Raw genomic sequence first — 27,364 nt, 5'->3', positions numbered from 1 at the left:
AAACAACAACAAAAATTAAGATCAATATAAGAACTATTATTATCCTATTAAAAATGGGTTGGGGACCCTTATAGCCACTTTCTATTATTTAGTCCGGGGCCCCTATTCAGGACTTCATCTGTAAAATAAAAGCCTCAAAAGGCTCCTGTCTAAGTCTCCTTCAGGCTCTCCTTTCACAGTTCCATGGGCGAGCACCTGCTAAGCATTCTCTCTGTGGTGCGCAGCTCCATGCCAGGTCCCACGGGAGGTCCAGGATAAAGGCTGGCAGATATGACTGAGCTGCACTGCCTCTATTACTGAGGGAGCTTGCAGCTCTACCTTTTGGTAGGCCTACCATTTGGCCTCCCTGATGCTGGTGCTCTGGAGCATAAAATCAGGGCTGGGGCATAAAATCAGGGCTGCCTTTTAATAGAAGACCCCGTGTCAGCACGGCCACAGGAGAGCAGTGTAGTGGTAGTGGGGCCGCTGAGGCAGACAGCAAGGCTTTGAAGCATTGTATCTTCCTGCTGCAGCCCAAGGAGTCCTACAGAAAGCAAGCCACAGAGAGAGTGTTTCCCAGATACTGCTCAGGTAAAGAAATTGGACCTTATTGTTGTAGAAATTACTCAGGTTTTAGAGTGATCACATTTGGAAATACTGAGTCCCAATCAGCTTGTTCCAGCATGTCATGTTTTGAATTCTGATCTGGTAGAGGGGCCTGCATGGTGTAGATGAGGCCTGAGGTCTGGCAGGACAGCAAGGATCTGAATGATGGATGCACTCAGGAGAGATTCCAGGTGATGGGGAAAAAAACAGACCTTTAGCTCTCCCAGGGCAAAGACCACGTGGGTCATGTCCATCAATGTATCCCTAGTGCCTTCCAGAATTTTCAACAAAACAGGTGCTCAATAATAATTGTTGAAGGAATAAATGATCAAAAGCAGAGAAAATAAGAATGGATATTCAATGTTCCATGAATACACAAGAGATTGGTCTGACTACAAAGTTGGGGGTACAATTGGGAAAAGATAAAATAATAACATTGATCGTGGTATCAAAGATGATACTAAGCACATCAACATATTCTGCCAGATTCTCTTAACAGCCTCATAGGGTGCGTGCAGTTACCACGCCTACTTGACAGCTGGGAAGCTGGAGGCTCACAGAAGTTGAGAAGCTTGCTCTGGGTCGCACAACTGCAGCCCTGATACTTGAGCCCGGGGGCCGACTCTCAGTTCAGTGCTTTCCCATAGGATGAGAGAGCCTAAGCTCACATCTGACAGGCGATAAAACCTGGACCCTCTTCTAGTTTATGCCCCACTCCTAGGCCAACTTCGACTGTGTGATGTGGCTTGCTTTCTGATGGCAAGCGGCCCTAGAACTGAGATCTGGCTATTTCCTGGGGGCAATGTTGGTGTTGCACACAGAGGAATTAAAAAAAAAAAACCCACTTTTTATTCTGAGATAATTATAGCTTCAGGAAATTGCAAAGATAGTATAGAAAGGTTCCACGTGCCCATCTCCAATTTCCACCCAAGGTTCCATCTTACATAATTATAGCACAATATCAAACCCAGGAAACTGACATTGGCACAATGTGTGTGTCTAGTTTTATGCCATTTTGGTCACACACGTACATTTGTGTAACTGCCACAGCGATCTACATACAGACTGTTCCCTCCCTACACAGCTCTCCCTTGGGCCACCCTCTGCTCCCCCCACCATCCCTAGCTCCTGGCAACTACCTACCTGTTCTCCTTCTCTATAAATCTGTCATTTTGAGGATGTTACCTAAATGGAATCATACAGTATTTTAAATAGCTCTTCGAATCATCCTAAGGTCAGGACTTGATCCATTTTTTAGATTTTTAGAAGAATATAAAACAACATCAATATCTACCAAGAGAAAATGGGATTACATGCCTGTAATCCCAGCACTTTGGGAGGCCGAGGTGGACAGATCACGAGGTCAGGAGTTTGAGACAAGCCTGGCCAACATAGAAAAAGTAAGCAGAAAAAGAAATAGACTGGGCCTAGTCCTGGCCCAGTCGCTCACAACGCCTGTAATTCCAACACTTTGGGAGGCAGAGGCAGAAGGACTGCCTGAGCCCAGGAGTTGGAGACCAGCCTGGGCAACATGGTAAGCCTTTATCTCTACTAAACCCAAAAAAATTAGCTGAGCATGATGACACGTGCCTATAATCCCAGCTACTCAGGAGACTGAGGTGGGAGGATCACTTGAGCCTAGGAGGACTGCAGTGAGCCATGTTCATGCCATTGCACTCCAGCCTGGGCAACAGAGCGAGACCCTGTCTCAAATAAAAAGAGAAATGATTCTATCCTAGTTCTGCCACCTCTAGCTATGTGAGTTTTGACAAGCGTTTAAGCTCAAGTCTCAGTTTCCTCATCTCTAAAAAAGGGTAAAAGGCTTGAGGATTAAATGATCGAATGCGTGAAAGCACTTGGCAAACTGCAGGCTCTCAATAAATTCTAGCTGTTTGTTATTATTAAAGCAAAGCCAAAGAAGCCTCTGTGCTTCTTTATAGAAAATAAGGCTCTCAATGGTCACAGATGATTAAGGCAATGACCACACCAGCCCTTAAATGACTCCAGGTTATTCTTCCTCTTTCTTTGCAAGACTCCAGGATGGAAACAAGCTGGGGATTCTTAAAAGGCGCTTCCAACAGGCGCCTTCATGTGCGCAGCCTCATGAGAACAGGCGGCCATCCCCATGCCAGATTCTCCAGGGGGCCCTGAATTCAGAAAGTGGGGAAAATGGCCAAGTGCTCTCTGCTTAGCACAGGACGCCTCCAGAACAGCCGGGTTTGTGCAGAGGCCCCCAGCAGCACACTGAGCACAGAGAAGGGGCCAGTGCCAAAGAGAGGCAGGGGTCAGATGTGTGATTGAATTAGGTGCTGCATGGATACTCCTGAAAGCACAGCCTTACTCAAAGGCTGGATGTGAGAAGGGGACAATGGCCTGAACTGCCCACGAGGTCATCTTTACTATGACTAGCTATGGAAATCTGAAAACATCTCCCCCAAAATCACATATGCGAAGACTCCATTATATAGTGGAAAGAGCACTCAACTTTGAGCCTTTGAGTAGCTGAGAACCTTGCACAAATGGCTGGCTATATCTAAGCAATATGCCCAAGGCCCATTGAAAATGGGACAAAACCAGGCATTCAGAATCCTTCATGATTTATTGAAAGTGGCATTGTCTGTGCCTCTGCATGGCACCAGCAGGGGTGGGATGGGGGGCACTCCTCCTGATGGTGGGGTCACCCCATGGGTCTCCTGTTCCCTTGGACTTTTCAACTCCTCTGGCCCACATTCACTCACTCAACTTTTCTCCTTTGAAGTTACAGAATACGCCCTCATCTATCACTGACATGTTGGGTTTCAAAAGGACTGGGAGTGAATTCCCTTTTTTTTTTTTTTTTTAAATAAATGAGAAGGGCTCAGCGGAAAGACAGAGAGTAGGAGGTGAGGAGGGAGGGTGTAAGCAAGGAGCAAGGACGGCTGGTTTCCTCCTGCCCCACAGTAGCCTCTGGGCTCACTGTCAGGGGATGGAGGCTTTCATGGGTGCCACGCGCTGCTCCTAAGTGCCCGTGTGCTCACCGTGGTCTCGCCAACTAGATTTCATATTGCTTCTAGTCCTTCCTGCTGTACTTTGGGAGGGATGAGCGATCCCAATGCTTCCCATGTCTCTAACTCAGAAGCAGCAGCCTGTGGCAAGGTAGAAGAGGAGCAGCAGACTTCCGGTCCAGCCACTGGCAAGCGTCTTTAAGTGGGCAGCTCACGCACCTCAAGCCTGGAGGGTCTCCACCCAATGCCTGCTCTTCCTCCCCTGGGTGGTGCCGATGATGCTCCTGGGTAGCATGTCTTCCTATCTGTCAGAAACCTGGGCATATCCAGGTGTCCCCCCTCCCTTTTGTGGTTCTGATTCCACCTCTCTCATCTGTTCCTTCCTGTCAGCTGTGTGGCTTCACCTGCATACAGCCACAGCCATCTAAGTGGCTTCCTTGATGTCTACACCTTGACCCCTTCCAACTCATTCTCTACAGAGCTGCCAAAGAGATCTTTCTAAAAAAGAGGTCCCATCCCACAACTCCTATATGTAAAATGCTTCAACAGCACCATGTTGAATTCAAGAAAACATTCATATTTCTTTTTTTCTTTTTGGGATGGAGTCTCGCTCTGTCGCCCAGGCTGGGGTGCAGTGGCACAGTCTCGGCTCCTGCAAGCTCCACCTCCCGGGTTTACGTCATTCTCCTGCCTCAGCCTCCCAAATAGCTGGGACCACAGGCGCCCGCCACCACGCCCGGCTAATTTTTTGTATTTTTAGTAGAGATGGGGTTTCACCGTGTTAGCCAGGATGGTCTCAATCTCCTGACCTTGTGATCCACCCGCCTTGGCCTCCCAAAGTGCTGGGATTATAGGCATGAGCCACCGTGCCCAGCTGAAAACACTCATATTTCAAGGCAGGGCAAACAAGTTCCTCCAGATCAGCCCTGGTTACATCCCCAACATTTCCCACTACCACTGGGAGCCCTTCCTCTGACACAACCACACCAATGGCCTGTACATTCCAGAACAAACCAACCCACGGCAATGCTCTGCCTGGGACATTCTTGGATAAGCCATTTCCAGGCTGCTCTCAACTGCCTTGCCTTATTGGAACTGGAATCTTCTGCCAGCTTCTATAACCTAGCATGGATCACAGAGTGGACCATGCATTTCTTGAAGACAGAGCTGTGTTTTATGTGTCTTGACATGAGTGACATGGTGCCAATTATCGTTGTTTTCTGAGCACTTTGGCTGCAGTGTATGGAGGGCCTCCACTTAGCTTGGCTGAGGTTGGTCATCTCACAGATTTCTATCAAACATTAGCTGCACATCCTTCCCAGGCAAGCAATCCTTGGCCTCTCACCCACACCAGGCTTTCTTCCCACCACATTACACTCCAGCTGTTCTGAGGAAAACTCCATTCCAATGGCAGTCATAACTAGCAAGCTGCCTTGTTGACTATAATTTTTTAAAGCCTCTCAGTTATGAGATTAAAGCATAATTGGGTGAGTCACTGACATGGGTGTTTGCATGTAATCGGCAAAGTCCTGTGTTTGGCACCATTCATCATTTCGACTTTGTGAAACAGTTAGAAGGATTTATCTAGAAAGTTGGGAGGTTCTTCTCTAATCATCCCATACCCTCTTTTCAAATGATACAATCTTCAGTTTGATGCCAAATCTTAAGCCAGAGAAGCCTGGTATCTGTTTAAAAGCCACCCCTGGGGCAGCTTCTAAGGCACACACCTCCTTTTCAGATGGCTCACAGAGAGCATCATGCCTGGCAAGGCTCCTAGGACCAACTCCATCCCACATCTTCTCAGGTGCAACTGTTTTCCAAAAGAAACTTCTAGGCCTGGGCAATATGTTTTAAAAAAGGAAGAAACTAAAATGTAAATCCTAAAATTATAAAACCTTCAGAAGAAAACAGATGAAAATCTTTCTGACCTTGGGTTAGTCAAAGGTTTCTTAGATACGACACCAAAAGCACAATCCATAAAACAGATTGATAAATTGGACTTCATAACAATGAAAAACTTCCGCTTTTCAAAAGAGAGGAAAAGATAAGCCAGAGAGAAGGGAGAGAGAAGAAACGAAACGACAAGCCAAAGACTAGGAGAAAGTATTTGCAAATCACAAACCTGGTAGAGGATTTGTATCTAAAATATTTTAAAAAGTCGTTTTCAGGCCGGGCATGGTAGCTCATGCCTGTAATCCCAGCACTTTGGGAGGCCGAGGTGGACAGATCACGAGGTCAGGAGTTTGAGACAAGCCTGGCCAACATAGTGAAACCTCATCTCTACTAAAAATATAAAAAAATTAGCCAGGCGTGGTGGTGGGTGCCTGTAATCCCAGCTACTCGGGAGGCTGAGGCAGGATAATCACTCGAACCCAGGAGGTAGAGGATGCAGTGAGCTGGGATTGCGCCACTGAACTCCAGCCTGGGCGACAGTGCAAGACTGTCTCAAAAAACAAACAAACAAACAAACAAACAAACAAACAAACAAACAAACACACCAATTCTCCAAACTCAGTAATAAGAAACCAAACAACCCAATTAAAAATGGGCAAAAGATATGAACAGACACTTCACCAAAGAAGATATGCAGACAGCAAGTATACATATGAAAAGATGCTCAACAGAATTTGTCATTAGGGAAATTCAAATTAAAAACACAATGAAATACCACTATGCACCTATCAGCATACCTAAAAAACAAAACAAATAAAAAACTAACAATACCAAGTGCTGGCAAGCACATAAGAAATAGAATTCTCAGCCGGCCATGGTGGCTCATGCCTGTAATCCCAGCACTTTGGGAGGCTGAGGTGGGTAGATTACCTGAGGTCCGGAATTTGAGACCAGCCTGACCAACATGGTGAAACCCCATCTATATTAAATACAAAAAGAAATAAAGCTGGGCGTGGTGGCATGTGCCTGTAATCCCAGCTACTCAGGAGGCTGAGGCAGGAGAATCACTTGAACCCAGGAGGCGGAGGTTGCAGTGAGCCAAGATTGCACCACTGCACTCCAGCCTGGGCAACAACAAGAGTGAAACTCCATCTCAAAAACAAAAACAAACAAACAAAAAAAAATTGCAGGTGAGAATGCAAAGTGGTATAGTCACTTTGGAAAACTGGCACTTCTTTATGAAGTTAAATATACACTTACCATATGACCCAGCAATCTTATTCCAAATATTTACCCAAGTGAAATGGAAAAAATGGTCATACAAAAGCCTGTAGGTAAATACAGCATTATTCATATTGCCAAAAACTGGAAACAAGCCAAATATTCTTCAACTGGTAAGTGGATAAACAAACTGTGGTATATCTATACAACAGAATACTCCTCTGCAACAAAAGGGAATGACCACTGATACACACAACAACATGGACGACCCTCAAATGCACTTTCACGCTAAGTGAAAGAGGCCAGACTTAAAATGCTACCAATGGAATGATTCCATTTGTGTGACATTCTGGAAAGGCAAAACTATAAAGAGGCAAAACAAGTTAATGGTTGCCAGGGGCTGAGGCTAGGGAAGAGGAACTGACTACAGAGGGGCACGTGGGAAATTTCTGGGGTGATGGAATTGTTCTATATCTTGATTGTGGTGGCAATTACATGACTATATGTGTAGCCTGCAGAACTGTACACTAAAAAGGGTGGATTTTACTGTATGTAAGTATACCTTAGTAGAGAAAAAAGTGCTTTTAGCTAAATGTGGCTGGTAGGTCTAGTGCTTAAGGTATTATAAGATTCTAGTGATAGCATATAAAATGGTAAAATGTGCCCTTTCACAGAAATGGCAAAAAGAGGATTGAAGAGTTGATTGAGCCCACAAGCAGGAAAACAAATGCAAGTCAAAGCAATAATAAAACACAATTTCCAGTCTATCATATTAACAAACTCTCAATTTAGTGAGAAGCAGTAACAATGCACTATTGTTTCCTGCTGAGGAAAACCTAAATTAGTCTAACCTTTCTGGAAAATTCAGTCATGTGCTGCATTAAGAAAGTTTTGGCCAACGATGGGCCCCATATCTGCCAGTGGTCCCATAAGATTAGAATACCATATTTTTATTGTGCTTTTCTACGTTTAGGTATACAAATACATAGCGCTTGTTCCAACTGCCTGGCGTATTCAGCACAGTCACATGCTGTACAGGCCTGTAGACTAGGAGCAGCAACTGTGTAAACCACAAAGCCTAGGTGGGTCGTAGGCTATCCCATCTAGGTTAGTCTAAGTACACTCTATGATGTTGCACACTGACAAAATCACTTAACGACATATTTCTCTGAATGTGTCCCTGTCATTAAGCAATGTGTGACTGTAATCTCAAAGTCAAAAGCTCTAAAAATGTACACACCTTAGGATATATAGAAAAATGTTATTACTCAGTGATAGGTGACCAAAGGCTGCTTTTGGTCAATTTCTATATTTTTATAAAATAAACATGTATTACTTTTATAATAAAATAATAAAAGGTAGTAAGAGAAAAGTAGCACAGAAAAAAAAAAGTTAATTTCCTTCAATCTAGTAATTTTAAGAACGTACTCCTAAGGAAATAATCCAAAATGATTTTTGAATTTTATGCATAAGACTATTAATTGCAGTGTTATTTATAACAGCAAAAACTGGAAACATTCTAGCTGCAACAACGTTAGCAGGTGTGATGCACACTGTGGTCTAGTTATCAAAACAGGATGAAATGTTTTGCAGCTCACATTTGCGTGACTTGGGGTGTGACGTTCAAAACTGCATCCCCTTGCCTTCCTTGCTCCCAAATCTTACCCTCATTAAGGAACTCAGTACCACCATGCCTAGGCTGATCCCTCACCACGGAGCTCCCTTCAGGGACCTAGCCAAACCAGACTGTTCTGCTTCCCTGCAGAGGGCAATGAGGCTCATTCTGCCTTGCATTTATATTTCAAATCCTCCCCTGCCCCCTAGATCGACTGGAAGTATCATAAAGGAGGCGATGTCTCCATGCCATGGCTGCTGATGGCCACCACCGTTTACTGTAGTCCTTCCATGTTCACCTCTGTGTTAAAGTAGCTCTTCTGGGAAGACAGAAATGGGTCCTTCCTCACCATCTGGCCACACTGCTAATCCCTGTTGTGTGCTTGCTACATGTCAGGCACTGTTATAAGTGTTTTACGGATACACCTCATCTAACCTAATATTCCTATAACATAGGTACTGTTATGCTCTCCATTTCACTGACAAGGAAACTGAGGCACAGAAGAGTTAGGGCCACACACTCCCTAAGTGAGGGAGTCGGGATCAGAACCCAGGCAGTCTGACCCAGGGTCCATGCTCTTGATCACTACATTCTCTTGTCGCACAGGAGATGCTCAAATAAACAGTCATTGACTGGAAGCTGGTAGCAACAAGAGAGCTGAGAGTTGGGGCCTGGGGCAGTCTGGAGTGGAAACATGTACCAAAAAGAAACAAGTCTGAGTGAGGCCTCTGGGCAAACAGGACAGAACTCCACAGGGACCAACAAGGTAGTCTTGGCAACCAGGGGTCAGGAATCCCAGCCAGGAAACTAGGCAGACAGGAGGGTCCAGGAAAGACAGGAGCTCTGCTCCCCTCGAGGTGAGCTCAGCTGTGCTCTGGCATGGCCACCAGGGAGGTGGGTAAGCCTGAGAGCTTGGCTGGCAGGTGGCAGGCAGGAGAATGAAAAGGGAGAGCTCCCTGTTATTTATAGGTAGAAACTAATAGTAGCAAATCAGTTTCAAACTGCCTAATGGCCAAGCCAGCATTCTCAGAGCTCAGTCACAGCTCTCTGCTCAAATGTGCTTCGAACCCAGCAGACTCTGTTATTTATTAGCACATCTTCTTATTTAGGAGGCTACCAGCCTCATGCTGACAAGCAGATAAGAAACCTGTTGGGATTCCCTCCCTGGGTGTTGCCCTCATCTCCATCCACTCTGGCAGATTTCCTTTATCCCAGGAGGTCACAATTCAAGGAGCAATTAAATAATTTCTAATTTGTTTTCAGCATTTCTAGTATAAGAGCAAGTTGCTAGGAGAAAACTTTTAAACAGTTCCCACATTTCTAACTGACTTTGAAAGTGGCCCCTTCAAACAACAGCTGGTGTTACTGTAGAACACGAAAGCAGCCATGTGCACACCCGGTACAGGTGCAGCCTGCTGTCCAGGCTCTTCCTGTGCACCCCTGTCCCATCTGCCTCTACGTCCTCCAGGAGACAGTAAGCCACTCTGAGGGCTGTGACCATGTTCTAACCTTGTCTTTGTCCCCGACACCTAGCAGATTACCTTGTACCTGGCAGATACTAAAAAAAATGTGGGCAATTAAAAAAGTAAATCAAAAGGAACATTTTAAAGTTATAAAATAATTTAAAGCTCTTAAATTGTCTTTAGTCTAAAACTGTCTGCCATGTCACTTAACAAGGGAATCAAGAAGTATTATAAAGCAAAACAAACCGTGCTACAATATTATCATTCTTCTAAAAATGTGGGAGTTTCTTGAGGAAGAGCAATACCACATTTTCATCTTGTAGATAATACAATGGGCACAGTGTCCCTGGGCACCCATGGACCTCAGAGGTGACATCAGATCACTGTCAACAGCTCTGAGCTAGCCGAGTGATGCCCCACTGAAGGACTGCATACCTCTTCTGTGCCCAGCACCATGCTAGATTTACAAATCTGAAAGAAGCAACAGTAAGACATCTGCCTTCTCAACAGTTATAGTCAAGAATGCAGGCAGGGAGGAAAATAAAAAGGAGTAAAGAAAGAAAACCGCAAAAGAAAATGAATGAAAGCCGATGGTGTTCTGCACCAGGCACCTAGGGGAGAGATGGGGAATGGAGCCAGAGATATTGGAGGAAGATGAAGTCTATTTGGAGCAGGCTTCTAGAGGGAGTGAGGTGTGTAGGGTTGCGGGGATCAAACGGAGGCCCAGACTCCACAGAGGCAAGGCAGGAGGGAGGAGGAAGGATAGGGGTTAGTGGGAAGCGGGGAACACCCACACCAGGCTACCTGACAGAGGCCCCCAAAGGCAGGGGCACTTAGATTTGATGTAGAAATCCAATCGTTCTCACAGGCTGGTTTGAGATCAAACAAAATGAGAAAAAGATGAGACAATTAAATAGGTTTCCACCAAGTTCAACCAAGTCAACGTAAAAGACTGCTCTATATTGTGAAATTATGTCGTCTTTGTTTTGATGCTAAAATGTTTTCATTTATAAAATAATGAAGATAGTAGATGGTAACTGGCTTTTTAAAGAAAATGTCCTTGCTTGGTAAAGTAAAAAGGCAACAATCTTCTTATATCTTGTCTTCAAAATAGTTTTGGAAATCTTACTGATCCATGATATTTACTTAGTAAGACTGCAGGCTCTTGAGTGGCAAGGTGAAAGCAGCACTTGGGGAAACACAGTCCGGCAGCAGAGTTTAGGACAGACAGCAAACAGAACAAAAGGATTCTGGCCTTAGCAGCAGAGCCCCAGCTCACTGAACAATGAAAACCGAAATAAACTGGGCCTGTCCCAAGAAGCAGTCATGGTTGAAATCTAAGGGTCAGCTGCAAGGGTTCCCCTTCCCTAATGCAGGTTTTACTAACGTCAAAGAATTCCACGTCTCTGATGTAGCTGTTTGGCTCACATATGAGTGACGTGGAGTGTGACATAGAGGCAGGGCAAGGACGTGCAGTGTGTCCCGTGAATAGAAAGAGGAGAGTCCAAGTGCTGCCTAATTATGAGTATAATTACCCAAAAGCTAGGGTCCCAGAGGAGCCAAATTCTGTTCCATTTGTCAAGGCCCCTAACTTGAAAGGTTCACATCTCTGAGAGGAACAAGGGGTGCTGGCTGGGGTTCTGCTCACCCCTGGAAGTTTCTTATCTATCACCTGGTCAGTGCAGGAACCCTATGTCTCACTTCATGTCCCCTGGAGATGCGAGGCACTTAGGTTTGAGTCATCTGGGCACACTTTCAACTTCAACTGGGATATAAGTTATCTTCCTCTTTTAGACAGTCCAGCAGCAGCTAACATAGAACCTCTGTCTTATGGGAATTATCTCCATTAAAAGCAAAAATAGGCTCTGATTAGAATTTTGCAGAAGGAGCATTAGACTGCACAGCCACCTTGATACACAAATCGCTTTCATCCCCATCATGGGGCTAGGGACTAGCAGCTAATGGTAGCTGACCCTAGAGAACCTTCTGGAAGTTTGGTGCCTCCCTACCTTTCCATGCCAGCAGGCCAGCATCTCCCTTCCCAGCGTGGCACACTGGGGTCTCTTTCCCTTCCCCTGGAGTGCCCCTTCCACCACGCTCCCCTGAAGGGGACACAGTTGGTCTGAGAAGTGAGCACCGAAGTGCTCAGGATGCCTCAGAAGCACTGCCAGGCCCTGGGGGTGCCAAAGCTTCCTGGCTCCTCACACCTGTTCAGGCAACTCCACCTTGAGAAAATCCTCATTATACCTTGTTCTAAACCCTGGATGCCCCAACAAATAACCAAACACCCAGCCCTTTCATTCACAGGGAAGGAAAACTGCCCTGGCTCATAATATGTATCTAATCCTCTTATATAAACACGCCTCTCTTCTAGAGCTACAATCCACTCTCCTGAACACAGCTACCATCATCTTTTTAAAAAGATCAATATGTATAGTGATGTTTAAAGACCTTGAAATGCCTGGTTAAAAATGAGCACTGGGCAGGGGCTGAGGATACAAAGGTGGACAAGATGTTGTCTTTGCCCTTAAGAAACTCACAATCTTAGAAAAAGAGACAGGGAAGCAGAAGGAAAATGGCAAGACAATGTGACAGTGCGATAAAGACACGTAACAGGTATAAATAAAGTATCAGGGGAACCCTAGGAAGGAGGGGTAGATGGGCTGGCCCTGCCTAGGAAAAACAAATGTGAACTTCTCAGGAGCAGGATTTGGAGTTTCAATCTTCAGCTTCAAAAGGTGAACCTAGAAGGTCACAGGGTGAAGGTGGAGAAGGTCATAGGGTGAAGGTGAAGGTGGAGGAGTAGGGTGGGGGTAGGACTTTCTTCATCTATAAGAAATGAGCCTGGATATAGGCAAGCAGAAAGAACCAGAAGGCAAGTGAAATGCTTCTAGAAGTGAGGTGGGAGTCAATTTTGCTTTCAGAGTTCTTCTGAGGATCTACACTGGCTGTTCTGACCAAGAGCAGAAGCATTAGCCACTGGTCCTCACCAGCAGACCCTGCACTGGAAGGGCACAGCAGAGAAGGTCGCACAAGGGCCATCCCCAGTCCCAGTCTGATAGAGGGCATGGTTCTCTCTGTCTCTGGCTACTTTCTGCTCTCACTGATCACTCCAATCAGTTTCTTTTAACATTAACTACTTCTGGGCTGTTCTGTTAGATTGCCTTCTAACCCAAACGGTATCAGTAATAGATGGAATAATGTCAGCCTGATATGTGTGATTACTTCTCAGTGGGTTCAGAACTCAGAGGAGAGAAGAGTGAGGGGATAAATCCCTTACCTCTCACAGCGTGGGTACTCCATACCTTTCAGCTCCTTTTCCCTTTCATCACAGTGTGGCTCATGGCTTCACCCTCCAAACTGGCCTTCTTTCCCTAATCCCATCCCACCGAATAACCATCGGGTTTGCGATTCTGTCAGCCCTGTTTCAAGAGACTGTGCCCTTGCTTTTATCTTACTGGTGTTTTTTAAAGCACATATAGTTCTTCTCAAATTGCTGAAGCAGCTTGAGGGTAGAAAGTTTGTCTTCTGCTGCCTAAGTCTCCTTCACAGAACTGCAAGCAGTATTTGTAACACACAGGAAGCATCCCTCCTGTGCTGGTCAGATATCACCTCTGAGTCTGTATTTTTAACAACTTCCAGAATCATGCAATCTGTATTCCTTCTAATTTTTGAAAATTATGAGTAAATGACTAGGTGACTTGCCTACAAGGAGAGTAAGCACATGAAGAGGTCAGGGTTATAATAACGAGCCACTCAACAGAATTGATCTGACACTTAATGACACATATTAGTTTTTATGCATTAGTGAACAAGCCATAAATAGTGGCCAGCACACGTAAGTGGCCGTAATTAGTGTTGCTTATATATAATTAGGTCAAGTTTTCAAGTTTGTCTATTGTTCATGCCTTGGGATGCATACCCATGGATTGCTTTCCTTGATTCCATAAAGCGTACTAACTAAATCAATCTCTGTCTCTTCCTTTTTCTCAAAGGGGAGATTCCAATACCCACGACGGCTGAAATTCACGCTCCCAGGTTCTCCCCAAAGCTCAGGGATGCAGCTTGTTCCACCCCTCGCTGCTTCCTCCTCCCACTCTTTTCCACGGAGGCTGTCCTAGATAGCCTGCGTGCTGAACAGCTAAGAGAGCACACATTCTTGGCTGTGGATTTACTTTATAAATGAGATGAATAAATTTAAATGAAAATTTTGCTAATATTACTATAAAACTGGTAACTGGGAAAATGTAGGAGGCTAACATTCTTCAAGCCTCGCTGATTCTAGAACTATCTCCACGGTTGAAGTAATAAGTCATCAATGTCTAAACGGAAGCCTTGAACTTCTAGCAGAAGCCTTCCTGTATTGTTTATCACTACTTTCAAGAGAAGTGTAGCAATTCTTATGGGAGCACAGATTATATAGAGCGATTGTTTTCAATTGGATTTCCTTATAATTATTCATGTCAGACCAACTCAAACAATGCCCGAGAGGTAATACACACAGGAGGTAAGAGAAAAGACTAGTGAAGTTACAAATGTTCTCTGAGGATCTGAGAATGCAACAACAGTTCTCAGCCCCCTTTCAAACACAATGGGTTTCTTTAAGGATTCTAATGAGAGGAAAGGACCTTAGCTTGGGGCAGGGGTCATTCCCCAGTCTCAGCATTAGCAAGAGTTTAGCAAGATACTTTCAACACCTCTTTCAGTTGTTGTAAATTTTAGGACCCTTGTAAGCACTTTTTAAAATAAGTAACACAACGAGAAGTGTTTGTGACACATTGAGCTCTTTGTAGAGAGAAGCTCATGAAAATAAAATAAACAAAATATGAAAGATGAAAGAATAATCTAAGACCACAACCACTGGGATATTTCAGAGACCTAGACACCTGAGAGAGAGAGAGAGAGAGAGAGAGAGCGCCAGAGCTCCGTGTAGGCAGATAACTCCTGACAGATGTTTCCATCTAAGGTACCCTGATTCACATACTACTGAAAGAGTATAAATTGGTCCAACCTCTCTGGAAGGGAATCTGGCAATATGTTTCAGTATTAATCTTAAATATATCCATAACCTTGATGCTGTCATCACAGTTCTAAGACTGTCCTAAGAAAACAATCAGAGATCAGGTCAAAGATTTACGAACACAGATGGCCATGGTACTATTATTTGTAGTATCAAAAAAATCAGAATCTAATTTAAATATTCAAAATTGGGGAGTGGCTGAATGTTTAAGAGTATATTCATATGACAGAATATTATGTAGGTATTACAATGTTTTAGAAAATTTTTTGACATAGGAAAAACTCAGGTAATATTAAAGAGCAGAATATAAATAAAAACTATACATATGTTATGCTAGCCACCCTTCCCTCCTGCTATGAAGTGGTAAGGGGCAAATACACAAGGAATTATACCAAAATATTAACCATGGTTATTTCTGGGTGATGGGACTATAGGTGATTATGATTTTTTCTTTATATTCTTGTATTTTCTAAATTTTCTAACATGAGAATATATTACTTTTATGATAAAGCTTCCTTCCTAAAGGAAGAAGAGGGGACTGCAGAGGCCTAGTTATGGAAATCATCATCTCTCTTCTCGACCTCCACCCCGGTGGTGTTCCCAGGTGGTACTACCACGTGCCTAAACTGGAAACCTGATTCCCTGATCCCTAGCCTCTGATCCTGCCTCTCCCCTCCGCATCTAATCAAGAGAGTCAATTTGCCACAGGCTTGTTGATTTTCCTTCCTCTCTTGGGTCGGTCATTTTCTCTCACCCCACGGTCCCTACCTCAGGTTAGGCCCTCGTCATTTCTCTCTTGGATTACAAACTTCCTCTATTCTATTCACTTTCAGGAGGCTCTTTCTAAAACCCAGTTCTGGTCATGTCACTTACATTTTTAAAATCATTCCATAGCTGCCCTGGCTCATTCCTACAGACTCCAAGGCCTAGCTTGTGTCTCCTCTAGCATCTCTCTCTCTCTCTGCACCCTACACCACACATCCTGGAACAATCTGCCATTTCTCATCCCTCCCATGCTTGTACCAGCAGTTTGCTTGCCTTTGCAGCCTGGCTAGACCCTCAAGTCTTTTAGAAGGCCTAATGCCCCACTACTTCTGCTGAAAAATCTTCCCTGAACCCCTGAGACTGAGCTGGTCCTCTCCAAGACAGCTCACTGCACTCTGGGCAGAGTTCTGTCACATCACTTTACATTTTCTGTGTGGCCTGCTGGCTCTCTCATTATTTTCCTATATTATTTATAGAAAAGCTCTACGACTAAGAAAACAGAATGATTCTACAAATATACTCAACCCTGTGATCAATAGCTTCCTCGTGTGTTTAAGTGACAACATAAATAATAAGACCAAGGAAGAGCCAGACAGGATAAATGTACCCATCCTTCTTACCTTGGATCAAATATATGGTACAAATATTAAACAGCAGAGTTGGAATGCTCATTTCTTGAAAGCGACTGTATTGGAGAGAAGGAACAGAAACAGATTCAACAAAACATACAGCTACATTTGGCAATGGGGGCAGTGTGGGGGAGAAATGCTATATAGTTTGCTTAGCGCTACATTTTACCATGAGCAGTCCCCACCTTCAGTGCACCTACAAGAGGCAGAGCCAGCATCTCTGCAAGTGGGCTTGGGTGGGACGGAGACCTGACTGTGAAGAGCTGCTGAGCTTGCAGAAGTGGGAAATGAGAACCCCTGCTCCTTTTGCTTCAGGCTAATTAAAGCGACCTGCCTGTAAATGGAATAAGGGAACTGATGCTAAACTGATTCATTCCTCTACTCCCCACCTCCAGTTGGACTGGATAAGCATGGTACTAATCAAAGGAATAATTTACCTAATTGCATGAAGCCATCCTGAGAGTTAACTTAGCACGACTGTTCTCCATTACCCAGCCTGGCTTCCCTGTGAAGTGATGATGAGCTGCTAAAAGCTCACTGGATAGCGGGGCTGAATTGCTAGCTGGCTGTTTAAGCAGAGGTCAGCAAAGTATGGACCACAGGCAAACCTGCTTTTGTATGACCCATGAGCTAAGACTGGTTTATGCATTTTTAAGTGGCTGAAAAATAATCAAAGGAAGAACAATATTTTGTGATGTGTGAAAACTATATAAATTCAAATCTCAGTGTTCTTAAAGTTTTGTTGAAACACAGCCACATTTATCCATTTAAAGCAACGCTGGTGTTTTCACACTACAACAGCAGAGTTGAGTAGCAGAGACAGAGACTGCATGGCCCACAAAGCCTAAACTATTTACTAGCTGGTCCTTTACAGAAAATATCCGTCAATCCCTGCCTTAAAGGCTGGGCCAGGTCAAGGTCATGCATAACAGCATTCCACTGCAGCTTGGGTCCCAGGGTATTTAAAAATAATTTCCATTAAAAAGGCTATCTTTACATTCAAGTCCACTCAAAGAAACTGCCTGCAGTTTGGGTTTCAAAATTGCACCAAGTAGGATTTATACAAGATGCAGTTGTGAAGCTCCTGGAGTTGAGAGTAATTTGCCTGGGAAGATGGTAACATCAGGTTTTCTCCACCACTACTTCAACTTCCTCTATATTCCCAAAGTCAGTGACCCAGAAGGAACTGCTCACATCCCCTAACCACCTGTCAGGGGACCCATGATGGTGCACAGCTTCCTGCAAATCTCATGCTTATGGAAGCCCTCAGAGTGGCTTCTGGGTACTGCCACCTGACTGATGAGGAAGAGGCTGGAGAGAGAGCCCCAGCAGGCAGTAGGTGTAGCTTCCTAAAATCAATCAATATTCCCAAGAAACTTTCATAATGTGATTCTTCTGGCACCTGCCACCCTCCCTTGGTATCTTTTCTGAATGCCATGGCTAAGAAGCCTGAGGCCTTGTCTTCACATTATAGTCAGGCAGTCTCTGTAAAGGACCTAAGTGGGAAAGTGCCTGAGAAGAGGCTTTGTGTCCCAATAAACAGAAGTGCCAGGGGACTCTGTGACCCCTACCCACAAAGTCTATTAGTTGGGCCTGAATCACTGAGCAAGAACCAGGCAGAGAGCAAACTTCCCACAGTTCCCCTTCTCCCAAAGCTCAAGATTTGGATATGATTATAAACCATTATGATTCCTTTTACTACAAACATAAAAAAGTCTGGGCCCCTGTTATGGGAGCTCCCTTTTCAGAAATGAGAGACATATGTTATAAATAAACAAAATAAAACAAACATCTATGTTAAGTCCAAGAATTAACTTAGCAACAGAAAACATGGAGATAGAAGAAACTACCTGGAAGGGGTAGTACTCAACCCATAAAACCAAAAAGCACAAGAATGCATTTGGTATCTGCATTTGCTTTCTAAGCAATGAAACACAGGAGTCATTCATGTACCTAGAACCTCTTTAGAACTAGGTTGAACTGTAGGCAAAGGAGACATTTGGAGCAGGTAATCCTACCTAGAAGGCAGTGCTTCCCTATCTGTTTCCCATCACAGTTCTAGGATATGAACTAGTATATACATATGCTAATATATGACAGCACACTAGGGTAGACAAGACTGCTAGTAGGTGGCCCTCATGGAACTGGAGCCAGACTAGGTGGCCCTGAGGGCTGAGGCTCACTATCTCAGACATGGGCTAGGCAGCTCCGGTCTAAGTTGCCACCTGCAAATACACAGTGGTCAAGGTGCTCTACAGTTCTGAGGCTATGACTTCTGAACTAGTAGGTCCGTAACTCAACAAACAATCACCATACTAGTGCTGCACACTCAGCCCCCATTCATTCTGAAAGTCATCATGGTAAACTGACTTCTTGGAAAGGTGAAACTTGTAGTTTACACACTTATTCTGAACCTAAGGGCATGATGTGTAAATAAATGGTACCCCCTCACACAGACTCATCTCTAATTGAGGCTAGCTTAAATGGACTTTTTTAATTTTTTATTTTTTAAAGGACTGCCACCAAAAGCACGGACATAGTGGTCTGAGGCAAACAAAGCATCAGAGAACAATTCCAAACAGTACACTACTCAAAAAAGCACCAAGGAAAAATGGATTTTTGTGAGGGCAAGGCACGCAGTAGGGGCAGGAGAACAAATGCAGTGACTTCTGAATAGGGCCATTTAGCTGATTTATAAATGACCTCACCAGAGTCCTTTGCTGTGCGAGATTGATGTGCTCCTCCTTCCAAAGCTGGGGTCCATGGACTTGTTTTCGGAGGAACCAAGGAATCAACTCCAAGGGTGCAAAGACCTTATTTTCAAACCTTAATTAACTGGAACCTAATTAGGACTTCGGAGAGTTTTCTTTCCACTTAAAAGGAAAATGTTTTTCTCTCTCAAGTCAGCATGGTGTAAATGAAGGCAAAGTGAACACAGGGCAATTTGAATTTCTTGCATATAAGCAACTCACTTAACCTTTAGGGGCTTCAGCTCTCTAACTGATAAATTGAGAAGGCCAATAGAGAAGATATCCAAAGCCATTTTCAGCAATAAAACTCTGATTCTGAGACATGCCAACAGATCTTTATCAATAATCTGAGATCATTCTTCTATTTTGACAACTATACCCCATCCTCATATGAGCTGGGATCACCTGATAATCTTCTATAGTTTTTAGAGTATTTCATATATTTAATTCAACTGAACTTTGCAACAAACTGGTGAGGTGAAGTCTCTAAAACGTTATGACAGAAACTTTCCTGTGATGTGCTTCAGCAGCCATTGGTTGGTTATTCTAGAAGTTAGAAAAAGAAGAGAATCAAACAGAGGAGACAAACCCATCACTAAATGTTTTAATTTATATAGATGTATATTCATTCACTAATTTTTTGTAAATGTAAGGCTTTCAAAAAGGGAATGCTAAGCGGAATTCTACATAGTCTTTTCTGGATAAACTACACTTACAATTCACTGTTCATATGTTATTATTTGGTTTCTTTAAAAAGAATGAGAATTTAGACATTTATGAAGCAATTTGAATACAGAATGCTTAATGGATTTTATAATTATCGCCTGTTTTACAACTGAATTTTTAAAGACTTATCCTTATCCAGGTCTTTCAAAAACATTTAACTTAGTTTTTATAAAAACAACAGCTTCTTTTTTATGTTCGTATTTGATCAGTTTCCCTGATATTTAGTTAAACTGCATAATTACAAGTACAACTGGCCTAGCCAGGTTTGAGAATATACATACCACTCCCCTGGTGGGGACCAAGGGAGAAGGCAGTACTAGACAGCCGGTGCCACCGGCTGCATCACTGATCACTGCGTTTTACAGAGGGAACGATGAGCACTGGCTGAGATATTGTGGGGCTGGACTAGAGCTGGGGGAGGGAGGTTAGGGATAGAGAGACAGATTTTGGCTCGTTAGCAACCAGTTAGTAGTTAGAATCACAAGGGGTCACTCAGGGTGGGAGTATGGATAGAGAAAGAACAAAGCTCAGGTAGATCCCAGGGAATGCCAACCCTGAAGTGGTGGACAGAAGAGGATTCTGCAAAGGGGGCCAGCAGGACATTCCTGGAGATGTACATAGAGAAACAGAGAACCAGGAGGTGGGTTTCAAAGGGGCTGGTGCAGGTCAGAAGTCTAAGAAGCAAGAACTGTGAAGTGTCCTTGGACTTGACAATCAGGCAGCCACCTGTAAATGAGAAACAGAGTGTGTTCACACTCCCATGAATGATTTCTTAAAGGAAGGAAAGTAGGTATTCTGTAATCCCCTATGCCTTTAGTTTCTCTTCCACCACGTCTGCTGTCTTCTTCAGCATCCGCTCTGCCTCCTGTCTCCCTGTCAGCATTCTCACGCAGACAGGCCTGCTCAGGCTGCCCGAGCCTAGGCTGGGGAAGGAGGAGCAGGAGAACTCCAGAGGCTACCCTGACTCTGCCATGCACAGGCAGGACAGGTCATCCACTGGTCCCAACGGCAGCCACTTCTTCCTAGGCCCAGGGCAGCACCTATTTGCAATGCCTGCTAAGAAGCATTTGTGTAAGTCTGTTGCAAAAGGGAAGATAAAATCAGAACTTCAATCAGAAGGCTTTACAAGGCCTTTCAGATTTCTCCCAGCTGACAGGCTCAGGGAAAGAAGTCTGCATGAGGCGGTCTGGTGAACAGTTCCACGCTCCTAGCCACCTCATTTCAGACACATGGAAACTTCCCAGAGCACACAATAAGCAAGGAAGGAGAGTTTGGGTGAGAAATATAAATGAGGGAGAAAAAAAGTCCATAATACAAAACATAGTCTCTGCTCTGTAATATACTGACAAGCAATGAAAAAAGAAATCCTGGGTCCTAACAGTTATCGACTCTCAGACATGGAAATTCAAGCAGGTTTAAGTGACAGCTGCCTAAGTCCCAGGGGGCTGCCAGCATGGCTGTGAGACTTCAGAGTTATCAATAACAATCCAGGCCAATGTGTTCTTCAATAGCCAATGTTCTACAGCAGGGGCCCCCAACCGCCGGGCCATGGGCCATACTGGTCCATGACCTGTTAGGAACCAGGCCGCACAGGAGGAGGTGGGCAGTGAGTGAGTATGACCACCTGAGCTCCACCTCCAGTCAGGTCAGTGGCAGCATTAGATTCTCATAGGAGCTCAAACGCGATTGTGAACTGTGCATGCGAGGGATCTAGGCTGCACGCTCCTTATGAGAATTGAACGAATGCCTGATGATCTGAAGTGGAAGTTTCATCCCGAAACCATCCCCCACCCCTGGTCTGTGGAAAAATTGTCTTCCATGAAACCCGTCCCTGGTGCCCAAAACAATGGGACCGCTGTTCTACAGTCTCCTCAGTTCTCTGCTTCTTCAGATATTAATCTGGAATTTGTAAACAAATAACTCTTTTTTGGGAGATGAGGTATAAGAAGAAACACTTTTTTTCCAAGCCTTCCTCTCAGATACTGGTCAGCCGCCTCCTAAATTTCCGTGTCTCCTATTCTTGCCTCCATTAAAGAACAGGTCTGGGTAGAGACCTGAGGTGAGGATCGTGGACTGGACACAGCCTTACTAGGGAAGACCAGCTGGGGGTTTTGGTCAGAGCCACCCACACAGACCCCCTCTTTGCCTTGGCTCATGTCATTAGGCCTCATGTACCTGTGGAATCATACGAAATACAGAATATTTTGCATAACATCCTGTATTTGGAGAGTGAATGGGAGTTAGTTCCTGCCAGCCTCAGAGGACATGATTTGAGTGTGGTGCCTGGGGCAAGGAGAAAGAAGGAAGAGTCTAGGCCTGCCAAGCTGCCCTCATCCACACTGGGTTCAGGCACGAGTCAAATCTGTTGGCTGCACTAAAAAAACATGTACTGACCTGATCCAAACGAAGTGCGCCGTCCACAAAGCGCTGCTGGCGTAATTGCTTGGCAATTCCGTGGAGATTCAGGACGGCCTGGTGTACCTCCTCGCTGCTATGCTCTGGGGAAATGGGGGGCAGCTCTTTCGCAGGGATTTTCTCATTTGGGCTTTCAATCATGCTCTGTGCATGCTCATAGCTAAGTTTGGTGCAGGAGCGGATGACGGTCCGGCCAAACCATTCATCAAGGATCTGCAAAGATGGACAGATTACAAGGGAACTGTGAGGACAAATGTTTTTCAGGTTATTCTTCCTTCAACCATTCATCCATACACATTCAACAAAGATGTATTGAGCACTGACTGTGCGCTCAGAATGGTGGCAGGTTCAGGCTAGGCACCCAGATGAATCAGAGATGGAAGCTGCTGCCCTCAGGGAGCTTAGTCTCCACCTGGCGTGGAATTAATCCAATGGGCACTGGACGCCTATGGACGGTCCCCAAGCACACCAGTGACACAGGCAAGGCATGCTGGAGGCTTTTTCATTAGTTTCGGTGAGTGGGCATCAATGTCAACACTGAGGGGAGTAGAGGAGAGAGCTGCCAATAACGTGGCAGACAGGGACTCTGTGGGCTTGGGAACAGCTCAGATGTGGGGTGAGGGAGAAGGGGAAGGCGGGGACCCTGACAAAAAGAGTGAACACAGGTGGAGAAGGAGGATGGGGCTAGAAAGAGAAAACCCATTCCGACTGTTCCATTTTGGGCACATATGTAGAGACAGAAGTCTAGAAAAGGCTTCTCAATCTTGGCACTGTTGGGCTGAATAATTCCTTGTTGGGCAGGGGGCTGAACTGTATATTATAAAATGTTCAGCAGTATCTCTGGCCTCTATCCACTGGATGTCAGGAGCACCTCTCCCGACCAAGTTGATAATCAAAAATGTCTCCAGACATGGCCAAATGTCTTCAGGGGGGAAGCTGGCCCAGGCTGAGAACCACTGGGCTTGAAGGAGATACACCCAAGTTTAGTGGTGGTGTCAGCTGAACGGCGGGATTACCACTGAGGTGCATTTTATTATTTTCACTTTTCTGTATTTTTTATAATAAATATGTATTACTTTTAACACAAAAAAAGAACATTAAAACATTTTGGGGACTCCTGGGTCTGAGGTTCAGGGAGAGATGTAGGTGAGGGGATCTGGCAGGCATTCGGATGTGGGCCTGGGTCGTTTGGAGGTGGAAGGATCTATAGAAAAAAGGGTGGTCAGGAGAGGCGGGGCTGCTTGGTCCAACACCTCCTTCATGTTAAGGAGAGAAGAGAAGCCAGGGAATGAAAACAGTAGAGAAACAAGAGAGCTGAGAGAGACAGGACAAAAACCAGGAGTGACCGATGTTAGGAAAAGCAGGAGAAAACAGCTTTTAAAAAGGGGACTCAAAGGCAACACGGGGCACTCACAGAGCAACTGCTATGAGATAGGCATTGTTCACACTCTCCGTATGGCAACTATTTAATTCTCATAACAACGCTATGAGGTAGGAATTTTGCTGTCCTCTTCTTCAGTTGAGGAAACTAAGGCATAGAGAAATTAAGGAATTTGCCCAAGGTTACACTGCTAGAGACTGGCAAAGCTGGGAACTGAACCCAAGCAGTCCAGCCCTAGAGTCTCTGTAAACCACAAGTGTATGTCCAATGCCACTTGGATGTCAAGGAGGAAAAAACAAAGACAAGCTCCTGGCATTGAGCATTTGCCGGCTGGTGGTATTTAGGAAGGCTGTTTTAGGAAAATATAGGACAGGGGCAGAGTCACACTGCAAAAGGTTTAAGGCATGTACTGCAAATGGGTTCCGGAGACAACGTGAGGAGAGCTCTAGCTCTTCTCACTCCCAGGGCAGCCAGAGCTTTGGCCTCCCATCAGCCTCATGCACACGTCCCCTGTGCTACTCAAACAGCAACATCTTCTGTGTGTGACATGACATGAAAAACCCTGGGAAGCACTGGGTTAAGGATAGGTGGGGGCATCAGAAGTGGAGGCAATGCAACCAGTGTGGATGACCACTTCCAAAAGAACAGGAGGGAAAGAGTGCTTTGGAATGAGCAGAACAGAGGGCTGTGTGGCAGTTGTAGGGTAGCGAAGAGAAACCAGCATTGAAGGAAGATTGAAGACACAAGAGAACAAAAGGGATCTTGGGCCAAGTGGAGGCCATCCATCCTGGACAGAGGAAGCGCGGCCTGGTGGGGAGGAAGAAAGGAAGGAAAGGGGAGGAGACCTTGAGGGGAAGAAGAGGGAAGCTGAGAGCATGACTATCACAGAATCCCAATCTATGTAGTCGAGCATGAGGCAAAGAACAAAGGAGGCTAGGTGGAGTTTGAGGGCCTGAGGAGAATGGAAAAGCTCTGAGATAAATGCGTGGAAGTGTATTTTCTGTACAAGAAAAGGGAGAGAGCGTCAGTCAAGAGTAGAACATTTTACCTGTTAACCTGGGCTTGCAGACATCCCCCTTGCCTTGCTCTTCACCACCCAACCCTTCTGTTCACAAGCTCTGAGACAATGCTTTCCGAAAAAGCCAACTGAAGAGTATGTAGGCATTCCCCATGGGGAAGGACTGAGCCCAGTCCAGGAGCTGTTCACACCACAAAGCCTCCAGGGAATCCAGCTTCTGCCCTGGAACGCTGGAGAGACCACTTTGGTACCCTCACCCTCCCTTAAAGGAAGAATCAGTAGTCTTGAAAAATGGCAGCCATGGGGTAGAGGAAGAGAATGGTGGCAACTACTCACATTTTTATCCAGAGCAAAGTCTTATAAGAATCTTGAATCTGTAATCACTGACTTTAACTTTTCTTTTAAAAAAATCCTGAAACTATTCTTTCCATATTATTCCAAGAACCACCACTATCCAAAGATATAAGGGATTCAAATAATCTCACAAATCTTCTACTGTGGCAAGCAGGTCTGAATTTGGCTCTCAGGAAGCATGTGTGTGCTGCGGGCAAAAGCAACTGTAGAGTCAATTCCAGGTACCACCTGACAGTCCCAGTGGGGAGTGCCACATGCAGATCTCCAGAAGAGTCTGAAGAGCCCCTTTTAGGCTCAGCCAGGCTTGTCCTCTTCGCACATCCACATTTCCTGAAGAGCTGCTCCAGCCTCCTCTGGAATGACAGGGCCATGACCTCTTCATTCTTGTGGTCTCAAGGGTTTCCCCTGGTGATTTAGCTTGCTTCCTTTTCTACATTTCATTCCAAACCCAGTCACTCCTCCTGTGCGTCTATATTGAGCTGTACAGTCTGCCTTCAGCATGTTCAGGGAACATCAGTTTCAGTTCTATTTCACTGTTCTCTTTCACATTTCACAAGTGGTCTGGAGGTTCCCTCCAGCATCCAGCATTCAGGTCACAGGGTCTGCAGCCTCCCAGGGTCTGCGGTCTTTCTCCCTAGTGAATGCTCCAGCACAGGGCAACCACTGCACCCTGATCGGGCAACTGCTTTCACGTAAACCATGGGTCAAGAACTGCTTTCAAAATCTAGTGAATTTTGGCCAAGCACGGTGGCTCATGCCTGCAATCCCAGCACTTTGGGAAGTCAAGGCGGGTGGACTGCTTGATGTCAGGAGTTTGACATCCTGGCCTGGCCAACACAATGAAACCCCGTTTCCACACAAAAAAAAACAAAAACAAAAATTAGCCATGCATGTTGGTGTGCACCTGTAATCCCAACTACTCAGAAAGGTGAGGCATGAGAATTGCTTGAGTCTGGGAGGTGTTGGTTGCAGCAAGCCGAGATTGCGCCACTGCACTCCAGCTTGGGCGACAGAGTGAGACTCCGTCTCAAAAAAACTATACAAACAGAAAAAAACTTAGTGAATGCTCCAGGCCCTCCTCCCTGAAATATTTATGCATAAAATGTAGCAGCAAGTTCCACGAGATTCCCAGACACCCCTGTACCCTGCATGCCCAGGTCTCCTGGCTCTAAGCACATCTCTGTAGCTCCCTCTCACCCCTCTGATTGCTGGCCCTGACCAGGAGCCACTTGGAATCCTGAGGTATTCCTAAAATTGATTACCTGAGACTTGCCCAAAGCAGCAGCTTGTCACTCTTTACCAAAGCCTGCTCACCGCCTGGGAAAGAAGGCCTGGGAAAGGCCTGAAACCATCTTCTGCAGACGCCAAGCAGAAAAGAAAGGAGTCTGTTGTCGTGTGACACAGAGAAAGGCAGCAAGAAAGCAAAGATCCAAATGGAGGGGTCCTCGGAATAGCCAACCTCACAGTATGGAAGGCAGGCCTCTCTGTATGGAACACCTCATTACTTTCCAATTTGGAAACTGGATTCACATCAATGCCCAGTGCATAACCAAAGCCAGTGGCAGAAGACAAAAGGACAGAGTTTTTCATGGAAAAAGTAGAAATAGCAGGGGGAGCTTCAGAAACAAAACTCTTCATAAAGAAGATCATGTCTTTCTTCTTTCTTTTTTTTTTTGAGACAGAGTCTCGCTCTGTCACTCTGTCGCCAGGCTGGAGTGCAGTGACACGATCTGGGCTCACTGCAACCTCCGCCTCCCGGGTCCAAGTGATTCTCCTGCCTTAGCCTCCTGGGTGGCTGGGACTACAGGCATATGCCACCATGCCCGGCTCATTTTCTGTATTTTTAGTAGAGATGGGGTTTCACCATGTTGGCCAGGATGGTCTCAAATTCCAGACCTCATGATCCACCCGCTTTGGCCTCCCAAAGTGCTGGGATTACAGGCATGAGCCACCACGCCTGGCCCCTCTTTTCTTTCTTAACCACAGGATTTGGGTCACTCTTCTGTAGGCAGGTGAGTTTACTACACATAATCTGGAATACCACCGTTCAGAATGTCAAATTAAATACAGTGCCAACACCGACTGAAGGCATATTACTGGGAAAAAACTACTGAAAAAGGAGTACATGATTATGTACTAAAGCACTGTAATTCAAGGCCTACCTACTGTACTAAGTAAGACTGGAAGTAGTCTAATACTGGGAGTATTCTTAAACCTACTACTTCTAAAATCTCCTTAACACATCTGGGAGGAGTGCATTGTTCAGCCCATTTCACAGTTGAGAAAACAGGCCAGGAACTTGTCAAAAGTCATACAAACTCCTAAGCGGCAGCCAAGACCAGATCCAGTTAAAGACAGACCCAAAATCTAGTGTGACTTTTATTCCGTTTCAGGTGAAGGTCATAAATTAGACAGAGGCAGATGATGAAGTAAAATAAACCAAGTATGTCTCAAACACATATCAACTTTCTGTATTGATACAAAAGTATGACCACCTCCTTTGAAAATTATTCAGTTCCATTCAAATGTATTTTTAAATTTATCC

At 45.0% G+C, this 27,364-nt stretch overlaps 1 protein-coding gene across 3 annotated transcripts in view; it reads right to left on the bottom strand.

Annotated features, from left to right (window-relative positions):
- Positions 1–27,364, bottom strand: part of DIS3L2 (DIS3 like 3'-5' exoribonuclease 2) — a 371,835-nt gene that overhangs the window by 52,327 nt on the left and 292,144 nt on the right. For all 3 annotated transcript variants that reach the window (XM_030802727.1, XM_030802728.1, XM_030802729.1), the window contains exon 13: positions 22,046–22,279. In XM_030802727.1, the coding sequence (XP_030658587.1) occupies positions 22,046–22,279 (234 nt within the window). The remainder of the gene's footprint in view (positions 1–22,045; positions 22,280–27,364) is intronic.

This window comes from Nomascus leucogenys, chromosome 22a, assembly GCF_006542625.1.
Source record: "Nomascus leucogenys isolate Asia chromosome 22a, Asia_NLE_v1, whole genome shotgun sequence".
Classification (NCBI taxonomy): Eukaryota; Metazoa; Chordata; class Mammalia; order Primates; family Hylobatidae; genus Nomascus; species Nomascus leucogenys.
This window is presented reverse-complemented; position numbering and strand designations above follow the sequence as displayed.